Here is a 19345-nt window from a genome sequence, read left to right on the forward strand (position 1 = left end):
GAGGAGAAGGGTGAAGAAGGAAGTATCGTATACCGTGTGGCTCCATAAAAACCCTCTCCCTGTCAGTCTCCAGGCAGGGTGAAATTGTGGGGCAGAAGAGGAGGAGGAGGAGGAGGAGGAAAGAAGAATGGAGAAAGTAGGAGGAAGGAGAAGATGGGCGAAGGAGCTAGAGAGGGAGTCAGAGGGAAGGACGAAAGATAGAGGAGAAAGAGAAAAAAGAATGCATAAGTAGAGGTGATATCCTCGTCAGAGTCCAAACAGGGTGAACTGTGAGGAAGAAGAGGCGATGGAGGAAGAGTGGGAGGAGGAGGAGGAAGGAGGGAAGAGGAAGAAAAGAGTGAAGAAGCTTGGAGGGGGGATGGAAGGGATGGATGGAAGAAGGGAAGCAGGGAAGAAGGAAGGATTGGAAAGAGGGAGCAAGGAGGGATGAAAGGAGATGAAGGAAAGGAGAATGAAGGAAGGAGGGAGGGAGAAGGACTGGAAGGAGGAGTGAATGTGGGAGAAGAAAGAAGAGGAGTTAGGAAGGGATTAGGAGGAGAGAGAGAGAGAGATAATGAATTTGTGGGTGAATGTTGTGTATATTTGCTCTACTGAACGTGAGAAAGACTGAGCGTGTCTGTGTGTGTGACCAAGTGTACCTGCCCCCTTTTGTGTGTGAGTGAGTGTGAAAATGAGTGAGCGAGTGTGAGAGAGGGTGAGAGAGTGGGCATTAGAGGTGTGACTGGTGATGGATGGGGTGCTAATGTGGGGTGTGGGGATGACAGGTGAGGGAGATAATGAGAGGTGTGGGGGTGAGAGAGGGAAAAGAGGGACATTGGTACGAGGGGGTTGGCTGGGGGGAAAGTGTGTGAAATGGAGTAATATGGACCTTTCACACACACACACACACACACACACACACACACACACACACACACACACACACACACACACACACACACACACACACACACACACACACACACACATTGCATACCCCGTCACCCATAACCTTTCCATGTATCCATTTTGTCTCATGCAGAATTAAGCTACTGTCCCACTCCCTCCTACGTACACATTCTCTCTCTCTCTCTCCACTTCGTTCCAGCGTCACCTCCCTTTATATCCACCAAGCCCTGCCCACATCCACCAAAAGTTTATCCACAAATATCCAAACCATCCACACCCATCCACTTCAACCAGCTTGCTCGTTCCCTCTCATTTTCACACCACACCAATCTCTTCATCGAAAAAGCTCCATCCACACCTCTCCACACCCACCAGTCCCTCTTCCCATCCACTAGAAGTCCATCCACAGCCTCCACACCCATCCACCGCAACCTGCATGTTCGCGTCCTCTCACTTTCACACCACACCATTGTCTCTCTCTGCCCACGCCCCTCAAACCAGTACCCCAGTGTGGGTGTGTGTGGGGGGGGGGGCGAGATAATTCCTTTGAGACACCTGGGGCCAGATGACCGTGCCTTCGTGACGTAAGCGATGCCAGATGGTCGTGGGGAGAGGAGAGAGTACTAGCCTGGGGTGGTTAACTGGGGTGCTTAAGGATGGGGGTGAGGTTGTTTGAGTTCACCTCGTCAGAGCTTCCCACGATTTGAGTGACAAGGGTTTGGGGGTGAAAGATTGGGAAAAGTGATTGTGTGTGTGTGTGTGTGTGTGTGTGTGTGAGAGAGAGAGAGAGAGAGAGAGGTGCAGGTGAAATTCCAGTGGATCAATTAATCTCAGCGTTTTACAGGTGCAGACGGCCTTTTCATCTTACCTTGTTCGTCTTGTGTTATGCATGTCTCTGTGCGGTTTTGCGAAAAAGTAAAAAGAGAAGGAAAAAAGATAAGGATAGGAAAGCAAGAAGGAGATTGTAAACAGAAGGGGGAGAAATGTAGACAGATAAATGGAACTATGGGAAGTGGAAATATAGAACGTAAGGAACCAGGAATTAAAAGACGTGTGCGAAGAAGGGAAACATGGAAGCATTGAGAAAGAGGCGAAAATTAAACAGGATAAGAAATACAGGGTTACGAGGAATACACCAAGATGAATATAAGAAGGCAGGAAAATAGTCGAAAGGGAAACGGGAAGAGAGTAAGAAAGAAAGGCATTGCAAAGGAAAAACAGGAAAATTTTTAGACGAATGAGATGGGAAAAACAGGATGGTTGTAAGAAGGATGTAATATAAGAGGAAAAATAAACAGAAGATAGACGAGATGGAAGGAGAAATAAACAGGGAAAACAGCAAGAAAAACAGAAAACAGTAAGGAGCGACAAAGGAAAAACAGAAGCCGAAAAACAGGGAGAAAGCAAGCAGGAAAAGAGCGAGAAAATAAACAGGAAACAGCAAGGAACGCCACAGGAAAACTGAAGGAGCCACCTAGGGAAAAAGGAAACTAGTGAAGAAGGGAAACTCTCTCTCTGTGGGTTGCTTCAGGATGTTGACCTGTGGGGGGAGTGTGGGTGTGGGGGAAGGGTGTGGGTTTGGGTGTGGGTGTGTGTTTGATTGTGGGTGTGGGGGAAAGTGTGGGTGTGAGGGTGGGCAAGTCTGGAAATGAATGTGGGTGTGGTGTGAATGTGGGTGTGGTTATGGGGGAAGTGTTTCGGTGTGGATGTGGGTGTGGACGTGGATGTGGGTGAGGGTGTGAGTGAGTGTTGGTGTCTGTGTGGGCATAGGTTTGGATGTGAATGTGGATGTTACATTTCCCTCAGCCCCCAGTGTCTTCCCCTCTACATTTCACTCATTCCACCAGGCTATTCCTTCTCACTACTTTCCTGCCGGGCCCCTTCAGGTGATAATTATGCCCTCCCTCCCCCCTCCAGCCTACCTGACTTTCCCCTCCCCAGCTCCTGTTTCTCCGGGGCGTGGGGTGTGGTGGAGTGTGGTTTGGCTTGGTGTTGTGTAGTGAAGTATGGTGTAGTGTAGTGTGGTTTGGTGTACTGTAGTGTGCTGTGGTGTAGTGTAGTGTAATGTGGAGTGTAGTGTAGCATAGTGTGGTGTAAATATCGCCTTGGGTCAGCACACTCCCTCAACCACTTTCACCCTGCACCTCCCTGCCGTGACTCTGCCTTACCCTGCTGGCTTTCTCGCCATAGGGGGCATCTGGGCCGGACATGACCATCCCTGGTTTTATTCACACCTTGATTGATGGCGTTTACCTGGGCCAAATGTAGCTACTTGTATGCACAGAACCGTAGCTGAAATAAAATGCTTCACCCTTCCATAACGGTGCTATTGTGTGTTTACTTTTTTTTTAATGCGAGGAAGGAACCAAAGTCCAGAAGCTCGCAAGATTGTTCCTTCCACGAAAAAAATAATAATAATAATAATAACAGAGAGCCAAATTCAAGATCCCGTTCAGCTCAGGTGACGGCCAGGTGTAGCCAGAGGGGAGGGGTAATTAAACTAGTAACCAAAGAGTCTCATTTCTGTTTCATAACTAAAACGTATTGGGTTTCATGCTTTGTGGGTTGGTAGGTAAAATGAATATCTAGAATAACAGAAGGGGAGGTAACTATGGTAACCTGGATGCAGTGGCCTTGTATCTCAGGGCATTGAGTGAAAACCCATCACAGGGTCAAAGGCCTAAGTTACGGAGATGAGCACCTCGGCTGAGCTCCTCCTAGCGTGTGACTATACATTTATCTTTACTTCTTAACACAAAACAAATTTACTCGGATTAGAAGCGTATGGTATTAAGGGGCAACTGAGGAAAAGGTGGGAGGAAGGAAGAGAGGGGGAGGGAGACAAGTAGACTGAGGAAGGAGGGGGAAGGGGAAAGAAAGAGGGAAGGAGGGAAAAAGGGATGAGGAAAGATGAGAAGTGGGATAAGGAGAGGAAGGAGGAGGAGGAGAAAGGTAGAATGACTGGAAGAGGAAGAGGCAAGAGGGGAGATAAGAAGTGGAATGAAGAAGGAGAGGAAGGCAGTGTTTGGGTGTGAGTGGTCTGGCTTGTCGCGTGCTTAAGTTCCATCCCAAAGCCTGAAATATAGAAGTGTCTCCCCTAAAATCTCCTTCCTGGCCATTTGAGAGAGAGAGAGAGAGAGAGAGAGAGAGAGATGATTGAGAAGTGCATAGTTTAGAGAAAAAATAAATCAAGGAATTTGTACATCTAAAAATACCCATGACTAACAACAGTGACTGAGGAAGCACACACAGAAGCGAGCAAGGAAGTCAAGGAGCAGCAATGACCTCAGATGTGTTGGCCAGGTCGTGTTGAGGGCAAGGGTGCATGCAGGGGTCAGCGGGTGTGAATGACAGGTTGTGATGACCCGGCATGACCTAGCTCACTGCAGGAGAGGGGTGGGAGGGAGGTGGTCATTTGCAAGAGAGGGGGCGGGAGGGAAGGGGAGGGGGACACTGCAGAAGGGCGAGGAGCGCGCTGCAGTCCCCCTTCATTGTTACATCTCATCCCACCCATTTCTTTGCCCCCTAGCCCCATTATTTACCCCTCCCCATTCGTAAATTTCGCTAGTTAGAATATTGTCATGTAAAAGAGACGTTCTGAGGCGTAAGGCGATACTGCTTTGCGTGGATTTATGTGCTTTAAACTGTTTACTTAAATGATGGTGAAAAATAAACAGCGCTTGAGTGTTAAGGAGGGCGTGTAGGTAGGTCAGGTTTAAGAGTGGTTTATGTGGAGCAGGGACAGTTAAACAGACAGACATTCAGAGACAACGACAAAGACTGTATAAGAGGGAGACAGAGACCGAGATAAAGGCAGACAAAGACAAAGAGACAAAGACAGAGAAACAAAGACTATATATCAGTGTTCTTTACCTGTTTGCTACAGTGGCGTCTTTTTATCGTGTATTTATCGCTATTACCAGACGATTTCCCTCAGACCAGGAACCCCCTCCCTCCCCCGTCATACTGAAAGGGTTAATGAAGGCGAGATCTTACCCCTCCAAGTCATATATATATATTTTTTTCTACCAAGCTAAGTATAAATGTCTTGTACAGGCTTAAGAAAGAAAAAAGAAAGAAAAGAAAGACATCATCGTGTGTCTTTATTTTCTCACTTTAATCTCGCTTTAACCAGACGATTTTTTACGGCTGAGAAAAAGCCTCGTAATGAAGGGGTTTTATACAATTTGTTTACTGTGATGGTGAATTTATTTTACTTGGCGAAGAAAAACGAGGAAATGTTTTAAAAGTTGAACACACACACACACACACACACACACACACACACACACACACACACACACACACACACACACACACACACACACACACACACACACACACACACACACACACCGTTAGACGAGTATATACTGAGGGGAAAAAAGTGCATGATGTTGATTGGGGTTTGATGGCGGAAGCAGAGAGAGAGAGAGAGAGAGAGACCGCGAATTATCTCTTACCAGTATCGCAAGATCAAGATGCATGTTCACCCCCCACCCCCCCCACCCCACCCCAAAAAAAAAAAAAGAAGGAAGAAAGGAGAACGGAAATCGCCACAAAATTTCACGAATATTCAACCCATGATTACAGTATGTTGAAGGAAGAGGGGGGGGGGAAGACGAAGAAGGGGTGGGGCGAGAAGAAAGTGGGAGAAGAATAATGATGGAATAAGAAAAAAAAAATGAAAGTAGAAGAAAGAGATGATGAAGAAGATTTAGACCAAGAACAGGGGGAGGGGGGTTTGTAAGGGTGTATGAGTGAGTGGACAAGTTGGAAGAAGAAGAAAAGAAGAAGAAGAAGAATTAGAAGAAGAAGAGAGGATATAGGCCGAGAAGAAAGGGGGGGAGATTAGGAAAATGAATAAGAGTGGCAGGTTATTTATGAAAAAAAAAAAAAAAAAAATCTTATATAGATTTTATACAGTAGGAATTATTTATGATCCTTTATATGTACCAAAGAAAACGGGACGTGGAAGCAGTATGTTAAAGGGGGGGACTGAAGACTATCCTTGAGGTGAAGATGATTGATGGAGAGCCCTCGAGATGTGAGTGTGGGACCCGGAAAACTTAAAGAGAGAGTGAGAGAGAGAGAGAGAGAAATGTAAAGATCTCTGGCGGATGTGAGCGAACAGGTGTTGGACGTAGGTTGATAAAAAGAGTGGAAACCTTTGACATTTCGCTCTAAAAACCGCCTCACTCGCCCACACCACTCTCACTCCTGTATTATGAAAACAGAGTCCGCCAGGGTGTAAGGAAGCCCCTAATTTTTGACGGCATCTTCAGGTAAAGCGTTAAAGAATAGTTTCACATTTACAGAACCATTTAGCATCTTGAGATATACCATTTAAAAACAGTGTAATATTTTGTAGCTATGAAAGATAATATTTCATACGGGCGTCACTTTTCACAGCGTTATATATGTTGAATTTAGGAGGACTGATGCCGCCTCTTGTGAGCTGAGTGCAAGTGTTTGGAGGTAGTGAGAGTTAAAATGCTTGAGAGTTTGTGAGAGGATCGATGGAGAGACTGAGAGACATTTAGAGAAGGGAGTTAGGAGTGGAGGAAGGAGGAGGCAGAGAGTGAGAGAAGCAGAGGAGGAGGAAGAAATTGAGGAGAAAGGAAGAGGAGGAAGGGGGTGAAGGAAGAGGATGATGAAGAGAGTGAAAAGGAGGTAGTGAGGCACGAGAAGAGAGGAGGAAAAAGGAGGAGGAAGAGTAAGCGGAAGAAGATATAGGAAGGTAGAGGAGTGAGGAGGAGGAAGAGACAGGAAGAGAAGAGGGAGGAGGAGGGAGAGAAGTGCCTGTTTCAGCTCGACTCAAGGGCCACCGTTTTGCTTTCAGTGCCAGGTGACTCTCTCTCTCTCAGATGTCATTGGGGTGTTCTTATGGGGAAAAAAAAAATAAAAATATCATCTAGAGGAGGGATAAGACTGGGTTTGTTGGCGGCAGGTTGTGGGTAGTGAGAAAGAGGGTGTTGGTAGCGGGAAGGGAGTGTATCTCGGTGTTGTCAAGGGAGGAGGGTGTTGTCAGGGTGTACGAGGGTGAGGGTGAGGGTGAGGGTGAGTGACCTCGACTGGGGCACGTGACGGACTGGGTATGAATGGATCCTTTGACCACTGTAGGATGTTCACTAGACTTTGGCCTGGTACTCACTCACTCACTCACTCACTTACTCACCTACAGCATTTTCTTGCAGTCCCTCCCTCTCACCGTCTTACTTCCTCACTCTCCTTCATTCTCTCCCTTACTCATGGCACCCACACACTCGTTCATCGTCACTTTCTTACTCATTCCTGGCGCTCACTCTCTGTAACTTTCATACCCTCCATGCATTCTGTATATATTGTTTTTGGCAAGCATTCAGTCTCATTCACGCATGCACCGTTTTACTATCACACTTCCAGCAGATGGCTTCCTCTCACACTCGCTCACTCTCACATCATTTTCTCCTGATCATTTTCTCACACGTAACTGGAGGCAATCTCACTCACTTTTTCACTTTCTCACTCTCTCCCTCACTCATGGGACTCCCCTTTTGCACTCTGTTCCTTCCCCTAGAGTACATGCAGTGTGGAGGAGCCAAGTGCAGCTCATGTCAGGTGGAGTAGTGAGTGGAATAGCTAAGTGTAAATATCGAGGAAGCAGGCGGAAAGTGGAGTAGTGTGGTGGAGTGTGAGGTACTGGTCAAGTGGAGTAGCCTGTTGGAGTGTGGAATAATCAAGTGGATAAGTATGGATATCTACTAACCAGGTGGAGGGTAGGGTAGTATGGTGGAATGTGGAGTAACGATCGAGTGGAGTAGCGGAGAGTGTGGAATGATGGAGTGGTGGGGTGGAATGTGGAGTAAGCTAATGGAGTGTGGATAGCACAGATGGACACACGACAGCCATCCCTCATAAAAACCCAAGTCAGGTCACCCGCGTCCCTTTCCGTCCCCTTCCCATCCCGTCCCCGTCCCTTCTCGTCCCCATCCATTTCCCTCCCTGTCCCGTCCCCGTTCCCATCCCGTCCCCGTCCCTTCCTGTCCCCATCCCTTCCCTTCCCTTCCCTTCCCTTCCCTTCCCTTCCCTTCCCATACCCGTCCCACCCCGTCCCCGTGGCCGCCCCAGCCGGCAACGCTCCGCCTGATGACAGTATAAAGACCTTTTTTAACCACGCCACGCTTCCTCATTGCCCGTCTCCGCCCTCCATTAAAATTGACGTCCAGTGTGGAGGGAGTTTATCAGTTTTCGAAAACCATGGAAATACGAAACCACGTGACCTTCCTGTGATCTGCGTTAGTAGTGGACTTTCGTAAAATTTTCAAGTCCTTTATTACCTCTGACAAGTTCTCTCAGAGCTGAAAATACATTAATTGTTAGTGGAATGAAATAAAGAGGCGTAAGCGTCGATAAGGTTATTGAATAAGACAGTTAACGGTACGGACTACGTTGTTAAATAATTCTGCGGTACCTAATTCTACAGTTTGCCTGAACATAGTCTAGGTATGTCCGTAGCAAGCAATAGTTTTAAAGGCCTCGTCCGTGAACAGACTCGTTGGTACTCGTCCATGGGTAATTACTGTGCATATTACATTTCAGTATTGTCTCGCACGATATATTAGTGTCATACTAGAACATATATAGCAGTGTCATACTAGAATATACTAATGTACAATGTTCATGAATTATCTGGAAAAGGAAAGGTGTCAGCGAGCCTCCTTACCCCACGTGAATATTAATGATTTAGGCAGAAATAAAAAAATAAGCCACCTAAGACCACAACGCCAAGTCCAAAGTGTGTGTGTGTGTGTGTGTGTGTGTGTGTGTGTGTGTGTGTGTGTGTGTGTGTGTGTGTGTAAACAAGATATGAGTGATGGCATGGGGTGTTTCAGAGGAGGGTGGGGGATGGAATGTTGATGGGTGTGGGTGGGTAGGTGGAAGGTGAGGTGGGGGGGATGGATGGGTGGGGTGAAATGTAAGGGCGTGATGGCATGGGTTGGGTGATGCAGGGTGGAATGGGTTGGGTGGAGAGATGGAATGTATGAATTTGATGGACTGGGTGGAGTATTGAGTGAATGAGGTTGATGGGGTGGTTGGGGTAGGGTGTGGGGTGTGGTTAGTGGGTGCGATAGGGTGGAATGGTTTGGGTGCAAAGTGCGTGTGGTGGGTGGGGTGTGGAATGGAATGGGTGGGTGAGATGGGCGTGATGGATGGGGTGGTGTGGAATGTGAGGGCATGGGAGTGTGGTAGTGGTCATAAGTCACTCCACACACACACACACACACACACACACACACACACACACACACACACACACACACACACACACACACACACACACACACACACACACACACACACACAGCCACCGTTAGACGAGTACTGAGGGGAAAAAAGTGCATGATGTTGATTGGGGTTTGATGGCGGAAGCAGAGAGAGAGAGAGAGAGAGAGAGAGAGAGAGAGAGAGAGACGTTAACTGAGTACATCTGGTTGTGTTTATGTTTGTTTGTGATTGTCTGTGTATATACCGGTGTGTGTGTGTGTGCGTGTGTGTGTGAGTGTTGAACCCCTTCCATCACGCTTCTCCATTTCCTCACTTCTGCATTCATGTTTTCTTTCACTGTCTCCAAAACCTCTTGAAGAAACGGGAATAAGAAAAAAATCCCTGGGCGTCTCGTAGTGAAGGGGTTGAGAGAGATTTAAAAAGGGTATTGGTATCAGGTTTATGTCAGTGTTCAGTCTAGGTCATCACTATAGTTCTTTCATTATAACTTGGCCTAGATTTCCGTCCCTTTGCTGCTATTACACGTTGTTCAGTGACAGAAAAAGATCTAAAGCCCTTCCCTAGCACTTCTTCGTGACTAGCATCATATTATTGTGTTAATCTTTTGTTACCCCTCAGTATTCAAGATGGAGAGAGAAATTTTAGGTCAAGTTAAAGTGGAAAGATTATAGCATCCAACTCACTCTTACCACTAACTCTCACCACTCACTCCCACTAAATTCTTGCTTTCATCACTCTTCACATCTCTCTCTCTCTCTCTCTCTCTCTCTCTCTCTCTCTCTCTCTCTCTCTCTCACACACACACACACACACACACACACACACACACACACACACACACACACACACACACACACAAAACGGTACCACCCACACGATAGAGTAAACAGGGGATGAGAACCGAGTCAACAGACCTAGTGGGCTAGTGGTGTTTGTGGAGGAGGCAGGGAGTGGAGGAAGGAAGGAAGGAAGAAAGAAAGAGAGGATGGTAGGAAGGAAGGAAGGAAGAAAGGAAGGAAGGAAGGAAGAAAAAAAAAGAAAGAGGAAGGAAGGATGGTAGGTGGGCACGTAGGAAGGAAGGATGGAAGAAAAAAAAACATGAAGGATGAATGGTAGGCAGGTACGTAGGAAGGAAGGAAGGAGGGAAGGACTGAGGAATGACGAAGGAGGAAGGGAAGAAAAATGAAGGACGAAAGGATGATGGACGAGGGAAAAAAGAAAAAAAGGGGATGAGTGTAAAATATAGGAGGAAACAGAAAAGAAAGTCAGGATGAGAGAGACGGAAGGAAGGACGAAAACTCTTGAGAAGGAAGGTAAGAAAAGGAAGAACGTAAGGAAAGAAACATAGAGAAAGAAAGAGAGAAAGAAGGAAGAATCCAAGAAGTAATAGAATTGGAGCTGAGTTTAAATGATGAGTTAAATGAGGTGTGACCCTTCTTTGTTTAGTACGGTGTGTGTGTGTGTGTGTGTGTGTGTGTGTGTGTGTGTGTGTGTGTGTGTGTGTGTGTGTGTGTGATTTCTTTATCCCCTTTTTAGGTCATACCCATCTCACATATAACACTAAAGTTGGGGATTAGGGATTGGTGATGATGATGATGATGATGATAAGGAGGAGGGGAAGGAAGATGATGATGATGATGACGATGCTGCTGTTGATGATGATGATATGATGACAGTATAGGCGATAAAAATAATTGAAATATCAGTAATAATCAGTGGTCTTGCCTCTGTATCATGCAGACCTAACAATCCCGGATATTGCCAACATACACAATGCCCAAAGGATATACTGCTTCCAAAGGCCTAAATCTCTCCTAATTCCCTTCATGCAGAGGCGGGTTGAACAATAGCCAGTGGTGAAATGAAAAAAAAAAGTGTGTGTGTGTGTGTGTGTGTGTGTGTGTGTGTGTGTGTGTGTGTGTGTGTGTTTGACCTTTCTGGTGGGCGTAGAAGACTCCCTATACCAAGTCTCCTTCCTTATGTAGATTTTTTTTTTTTTTTTTTTTTTTTCAAGTTGATCTTCTCTTGCCTGTTGATGTATGCAGTTAGGGCTGCTTTGAAGCCTTGCAGTCCAGGGACGTAATTATCTTGACTCCAAACAATTCTTTTCGGTTCATTTTTTTCAGTTGCAGATGTTAGATGTGGCCCTAATTAATCTCTTACACACACACACACACACACACACACACACACACACACGGTTCCCAAAATGAATAAAAATCGGATGAAAGTAGCAGTGTCAAAAAATCGTTATCAGAATGCATGAAATGAGAAAGGTAGCATAATATTCCAGAGATTATTAGGAAGAAGACCAAGACGTAGTAATCAGCGTTAAAGAAGGCATACTGGGAAACCTCCTTCAGTAAGTCCTTGAGATGCAACCGAGAGATTTAAGGATTATTAGAGACAGATGATGTATGGAGAGGAAGGACAGGATAAAGATCTGGAGACGAGGGGAGCTGAGTAAATGAAGAAGAGGGAAGAAGTTAGGTGAATAAAGGAGAAGGAAGAAGATGAATGAGTGAAGGAGAAGGAGGGAGGTGAGGAATGAAGGAGGAGGAGGGAGTTGAGGAATGAAGAAGAAGGAGGAAATGAGTAAATGGAGATGGATGAATGTAAGTAGCTGGAGAAGAAAGGTGGAGTGGATTGTGTGAAAATAAGGAAGAAGTTGAGGAATTGAGAAGAAAAGGTAGTTGAATAATTGAAGAAGCGAGACGATTAGTAAACAAAGAAGAAGGACGAAGTTGGGTTAATAGAGTAGAAGGGAGAAATAAGTAACTGAAGTAAAGGGAGTTGAATAAAAAAAAAATAGGGAGAGTATGAGTTGATGGAGAAGAAGGAAGAGGCTGAATAAATGGTGAAGCAGAAGGGAGTTGAGTAAGTAAAGGAAAGGTTGGTACTTGAGAAACAGATGCATGGAGGGAAGGAAAGATGGTGACTATGAGAAGGAAAACGAAAGAGATATATAAGAAAGAAAAAAATGGAGGAATTGGCTACAGAAACAGATATATACAGAGCAAGAAGGATTTATAACACGCTGAGAGGAAAGGAACTGATTTCATAGAGATCAATTGAGGAGAAAGGCATGTAGAGAAAGAGAAGATGGTTTAAGAAAAGTGTGAAGTAACAGAGGAATAGAAGGAAGACGCTTGGTAAATGGAGAGAGGTGGGATTGACGTAGTGATGAGATAATGAGTGAAATGGAGAGGGATGTGTGGTGAGGGGAGAAAGAATGCGAGGAAATGAGAGAAGGGTGGCGAGAGGGACAGAAGTGGGATGTTGAGTAAAATGGAGAGAGATATAGGTGTGAGGGGAGAGAGAAAACAATGGAGGAAAAAGAGGGAAGGGTGGAGAGAGGGAGAGAAGATGATTAATTAGCCAGATAGAGAAGGGAGGAAGGCAGGAAGAAGAGGGCATTACATGTCCAAGAGGGAAATGGAAGAATTGATGATGGAGGAATTAGTGGTGAATATATTACGGAAGAGTTGATGAGAGAGAGAGAGAGAGAGAGAGAGAGAGAGATGAAAGTGTAGGTAGTTAAAAGATATAAAGAAAAATAGTGATGCTGTAAGGATGGATGGATAGATAGATGGATGGATGGATAGATAGATGGATGGATGGATAGATGGATGGATGGTTGGGATACTATGAGAGAAAGATGGAAGTGGAATTAGGTAGGGTATAAGAAAGGTGGAAGGTAGAAGAACTGCTGGATGGGTGGATGGATGGAGTGAAGGTAGAATGTGAGTGGGTGTAAAGTGTTAGGAGTGGTGGGAAGATTGCAATGTCCGCTTTAATATACTGGTTTAAGCCACACACACACACACACACACACACACACACACACACACACACACACACACACACACACACACACACACACACACACACACACACACACACCTATAAACATTAATAGATTCGTAAATACATACACATACACCTCGTACTATTGAGAATAAATCGATTAAGGTCAGGTGCTTGAAACTGTCCCCATTACTCCCTTTGGACACATTAATCACCCGTCAACCACCCTCCCACTCACACACCCTCATTCATACCACCCTCTCCCCTCCTCTTTCCCCCTCCCCTCTCCCCCTCCCCTCTCCTCTCCTCTATTTCCACATCTCTCCCCTCCCCTCCCTTCTCTTCTCCCCTATCCCATTTCCGCATTCCCTCTCCACTCTTCTCCCTCTATCTGTTGCTTCCTTCACCTCCCCCACTTTCACTCCTCCCCATTGTCTTTCTTCCTCCTCCTCACACTCCTCCTTCCACTTTCTTCGTCCCCATCTTCCTCTCCTCGCACGAACTTAGAAAAAAAATCCTCCCTTCCTATCCCTGCCCCTCCCCTTCCCCTCTGCTACTGCCACGCCCACCTGTTGAACAAGGGGACACTCTCTCTCTCTCTCTCTCTCTCTCTCTCTCGTGATGTGACATTTTTAAAATCATTACGTTTCTGTGTGTGTGTGTGTGTGTGTGTGTGTGTGTGTGTGTGTGTGTGTGTGTGTGTTATAACGAGATGCCATTCCCTGGCCACGTACATATGACACACACACACACACACACACACACACACACACACACACACACACTAGGTGTTGTCAGTTTAGAAGCAAAGAAGCGTGGCAGATGACGAATGCACGGGCAGGAAGTGGCCATTCCCCCCTTGTTTTATCCACACCCACACCCTCAACCACACCCACACCCACACTCTGACTCATTCTCTTGTCTTCCACCCACACCCTCACCACACCTTTACTCACTCCCACACTTTACTCTGACACATCCTCGTCTCTCCACACACCCACACCATCACTCTGCTCACCCTTACACTCCACCCTATACCTTCCTTATTTCTTTCATCCACACCATCACTCATCCACTCTCCTCTGACTCTTTCACTGACACTGATTTCTTTATAGACTGCACCCACACCCACACCCACACTCACACTTCTCTCATTGTGTTCACCTAGCCATCTCTGTACATCCACACCCCTCACCCACACTCATCATCCACACATCCATCCACTTTCACTGCCACATCCATCATTCACTTTCACCGTCTCACCTGCCTCATGCAATCATAAGTAAAGTCGCTGCTTGCCAAACTTGATAGCCTCTCTCTCTCTCTCTCTCTCTCTCTCTCTCTCTCTCTCTCTCTCTCTCTCTCTCTCTCTCTCTCTCTCTCTCACACACACACACACACACACACACACACACACACACACACACACACACACACACACACACACACACACACACACACACACACACACACACACACACTATCGGCCAGATGCACTCACCTCTCCCCATACCACTCTGATGATTGGGCGTTCTCTCTCTCTCTCTCTCTCTCTCTCTCTCTCTCAGTTTTATAGCACCAATAAACCAACATAAATCCAATATTGTGCCTGGTTTTATCCACACAGATGGCAGAGTTCGGCATATGGCTTAAAAGATTCCACAACATCTTTTCTTTAGCGATTTATTTTCCCCTGTACACCTCAGTATCACCCTTATTTGTTACTGATCGAAAGTTTGAATTACGAAGATACAGGGACACATACGAGAACTTTATTTTTGGTGTAATATAGAAAATGAATCGCTTAAGAGGAGGTGCTTCGAAGGCTCCTAGAATATCAGAGTTTACTGTACAAGGACTCTGCTAGGATGGGTGGAGGTTTCGGCGCACGTAGCATACTCAGCGATTTAGCTTAGTGCTTTTAGGGGATGGTAGTGTAGTACCGAATAATGCTTAAACGCCAAGTAGTACACGTATAATTATTTGAGCAGACATGTATATTCCTTCATGCAAACGTCCCAACATAAATAAAAAATAGTAGTAGTAGTAGTAGTACTAGGTAATAAAATAAAATAATGAAAATATATAGTACAATACAAAATAATTACACCTAACGTAGCCCAGGTAACCATAGAGGAAAAAAAAAATGAGATTCGAATTCTACCAGGTCGTTCGTAGAGGTTGATAACATTATGGGTAGATTGTGAGTCGTGGCGCCCCCTCTAGCGGTGTCAGGGGATTTGATGTATTACCTGACTCTTATCCAGGTGTGCGATAACAGGTGAATGTGTGGGGGTGGGGTATCGCATAGGGGGGAAGGTGGGAGAGGGGTGTTGGTGGATGGTAGGGCAGGTGAGGGAGGGGTGAGATGGTGGTGAGATAGGAGTGAATGGTGAGGGGTATATGATGGGGAGATGAGGGTGGAGGGGGGATGGTCGTTGTGAGGAAATGGAAGGAGATGAGGGGGAGTAAGTGGGAGAAAAGGGAGGGATGAGAGACTGGAGGAATGGGAGTGATGATTCGAAGAGAGGTGAGGTGAGGGGTGTGAGGGAGGGAGGTGAGAGAGAGAGAAAGGATGAGGGGTGAGATGGGAGGGAGGTGACGAAGGGAGACGGGGAAGAGGTGAGGGGTATGGTGGGAAATGAAGGAAAGAGATGTAGTGGAGAGGGAAAGGTGATGGAGGGAGGCATGAGAGTTGGGATGGCAGGGAGGTAAGGGTGTGTGATACCGAGGGAGGGAGGGAGGTATTGGCATGCGAGGGAGGGAGGGAGGGAGGGAGGTAACATTATAAGCTGGTGTTGTTTGTCCCAAGTGGCATTGCTTTGAGGAAGATTCTGAACTCGACAACAGTGACGTATTTGTGTCTGGTTTAGATGAAGCTGAAAATGGCAGATAGTTTTTACCTAAGTTAGTGCAAGTTAGGGATGAGAGTGTGTTAGGTACTTGTGTGTTATTGTAGATTAGGGTATGTTCATTTTACTGAAGCTAGTGAAGGTTGTGTCTGAGATTGTTTGAGCTGAGTTGGTGTGGGTTAGTTCGGATATATTTAGAGAAGGTTAAGTTAGGTTTTGTTAGATTATGTTGGTTAAGGAAAGGCTTGAATAACTGTTTAGGAACGAATAAGAAACATAGCATGGAAGTTAGTGTAGATTAGCTTTCACAGTTTTAGTCTAGGTTAGGTTAGGGTATAACTTCTTAGCTTATTATAGGATACGGTAGGATAGGTTAGAATATTTGCATTACAGGAAGTACAGGGAACGAAGGAAGATTGTGTTCCCTCCTTATCTTCCCTCTCCTACGAAAACAAATCTTGGTTACGATAGAATTTTGATCGTAAGTGTGGTTGTAAATTGCGACACTTTGACATATAATTACGAGATTAGAGATACGCGTTATCGTAAATGGGTCACCGTGTTGGCCTTGGGGTGTTGTGTAAGGTGATAAGGAGCCGTAGACGTCTGAAGGACTTTGTGTGAATTTGAATACTGGGGGACATTTTTGCTTTAGTGGGTGTTTTGAGGTCTGGTCGTAGAAAATGGGATGTAGGTTGTGGATTTTCGTATTATTGTTATTATTGTGATCATTATTATTGTTATTACTATTATTATTAGCAGCAGCAGTAGTACATTAATTCACAGGCATGCAATCTGTTAAAAAATTCCATTCACTGATAAAAGCCTTTTTATTTTTACTTATATATTTATTTTTTTACTCGCCCAGGATGGCGTGTGGTGGCGTGGAAGGGCTGGCGTCTCCCGCACCACCAGGAGGGAGAAGGCCAGCAGCTCCCCCGTATTCAGGCGGGCCTCCCTCAGTCACTCCGAGTGGGACATCAGGAGGTTAGTATGTATGCAGTATGGACGGTGCGTAGTAGTGCCTAAGTGGTGGCATGTGAGGATGAAATGGCCCTAGATAGATAGATAGATAGACATATTTAGTATGGACGGTGGATGTAGTGTTAATCTATGAAATTCTGTTGCACGGAAGAATTTGGGCTTCAAGGAGTGGACTGTGTAGACTATGCTTTTGAACCAAGATGTGTTTGGGATTGTCAAGGTTATGGTTGCAGGGGACGTGTGTGAATGAAAATGTTGAAAATTATAAGAGCATTGGAAGTAATGTAAATAATTCTTCCACATTGATAGACCTAATAATCGGTAAATTGTTATTATAATTGAGGTAGTGTGTAATCGATACTGGATAATTCTTTGACTCCTTTAATTAGACAGAATAATTTTGCGATAGTCAGGAATACTGAAAGTGTTGTATTTTGTGGATTAGTTGGTATTTTAGGTGCTGCGTGGATTGTACTGGTAAATGATAAGATGGGATTAGTGTTTTCTTCCCCCCCTCCTCCTCCTCCTCCTCCTCCATCTCCTCCTTTCTCTTCCTTCATTTCCTCCTTTGCGTCCTCCTCCTCCTCCTCCTTTTCCTCCTCCTCCTCCTCCTCTTCCTGGGCTACTGGCAACGAACTGCATTAGGTACCCCGTAAAACCTTATTTTCTGTAAGTAAGACATAGAAGAAAACGAACATCGACAGCAGAGGGGTAACAAAAGAAAAGCTGTATAACACGCATTTTTGTCGCATCAGATAACATTTTTGTGTATATTTCATCGTATGTGTTCCCTTCCTACTTTAGCTTGTCACACGTGGGGAAAAATAGAGGAATTTAGTAATATAATGTTCTTCTTACCTACTTTGTGTCATTACCAAAAATAATCGTAATTGGTGGATCTGTCTCCCTTCATTGAGAAGTGGGGAATAAGGTTAGGGTGAGGGTGATAGCGGTAAAGAGGTTGTATTTTATTCTTTAAGGCTGTCCACGATGGTTTACTATTTTCTCTTTATTGACCTTTATTTTTTAGTTATTATTTATTCATGCCTTGTATACTATCGTTTATTTTGGTATGTATAAGCCTCTGTGGTAATAATATTTATTTAGGAACATTTATTTTCGTGCAGATTCTTTTTTATTGATTCGTCTTTAACTGACAATGTAGATATTCGTGTGTATTTATATAGTTATTTATTACAGGTCCTTTTTTAACGTTTATTTTTATGTCTATTTATTTATTTACTTACAGGCCCTGGTCTCATGTGTACAGTGAGAGGGAGGCTGCCAAGCTGAGCCAGTCTGTGTGTCGCCTGGCGCAGGGGGAGGCGGAGGGGGAGGGGGGGACGGGGGTGGAGGAGGTGCCGGAAGGGGAGGAGGGGCCACGTTCTCTCCCCTATATCCCCTCCAGTAGTTCAGGTGGGGTTGTATTACACATAGATATATAATACATACGTACAGATATACATACATACATACATACACAGACACACACACAAACTCATCCTGTCGTTCATAGCTTACAGAGTACACATTCACTCAGTCACATGTACACATTGGTTTATGCAAACACATACAGTCTTTAATTTGTATGCATTAACTTTGCTTTCATGTTCATGTACTTATTTTTTGAATGCGTACATAGCCTGCCTGTCTACCGCAGTACATACATATATACATGCGTACATACATACATACATCATAAATACATACATACATGCAGCATTCGTTGTAATAGTAATCATGGTATTAATTTTATAATGATGATACAAATATTACCTTTTTCTGTTTGTGTTTTGAGGTGAGTTGAAAGGCTGTTTGTTTATAATTTGTTGATTTACCTAAACATCTTTCATTCACTCCCCCCATCTCTCTCTCTCTCTCTCTCTCTCTGCAACTCACCCTTTCTCTCTCTCTCCCCCACAGAAGGCATGTTCCAGAAGTTCAAGAAATCGCTGTCTCTCCGTCTGGCCAAGAAATCCAGCCGCAGTGAGTCCCCCAGCCACGCCCCCTCCGCCCCCCATGAGCCCCCCCACGACCCCCAGCCCGCCCCGCCGCCCCCCCTCGAGTCCCAGACGCTACCCAGGCGACGCGGGTCTTTCACCACCAGGGATGAGGAGAACAAGGCCACTTTCTTGTGAGTACAGACCTCCATATTTTGTTTCTCATTTTTTTCACTTTTCCTTTCTTCCTTCTTTTTCTTTTCTTTTTTTATTTATAGAGGAATGCAGTTTTCTTTGTCGTTTAGGAGAGTTATAAAGTTCTTTATTTCCTCTCTTCCTTCCTTCCATTCTTTCTTTCTTTATCTTTCATGGGAGAGCAATATAATTCTTTCTCTCCTCTCCAGGTGAGTAATATTATTTTCAAAGATTAATACAGCCCTTCCCTTATTTCCCTCTGTATTTTTATGTATGCGTTGATTTATCTTTTCACAAAAATCCACTTCTGTTTCCCATATTATATATCCTGTATTATATAAAACTCTATATCGATTGTCTCATCCTATATATATACGCTTGACAAGGACGATTCACCTTAGTAAGACCCTC

General features: G+C 45.0%; 1 protein-coding gene across 1 annotated transcript in view; it reads left to right on the forward strand.

Annotated features, from left to right (window-relative positions):
- The window catches only part of RhoGEF3 (Rho guanine nucleotide exchange factor 3), a 383735-nt gene that overhangs the window by 167415 nt on the left and 196975 nt on the right, over nt 1-19345 (forward strand). The window contains exons 3-5 of the mRNA XM_080282570.1: nt 16684-16802; nt 18049-18215; nt 18723-18933. Coding sequence (XP_080138696.1) covers nt 16684-16802; nt 18049-18215; nt 18723-18933 — 497 coding nt within the window. The remainder of the gene's footprint in view (nt 1-16683; nt 16803-18048; nt 18216-18722; nt 18934-19345) is intronic.

This window comes from Coenobita brevimanus, chromosome 94 (genome assembly GCF_032717465.1).
Source record: "Coenobita brevimanus isolate Jiangsu-jjx chromosome 94, ASM3271746v2, whole genome shotgun sequence".
NCBI lineage: Eukaryota > Metazoa > Arthropoda > Malacostraca > Decapoda > Coenobitidae > Coenobita > Coenobita brevimanus.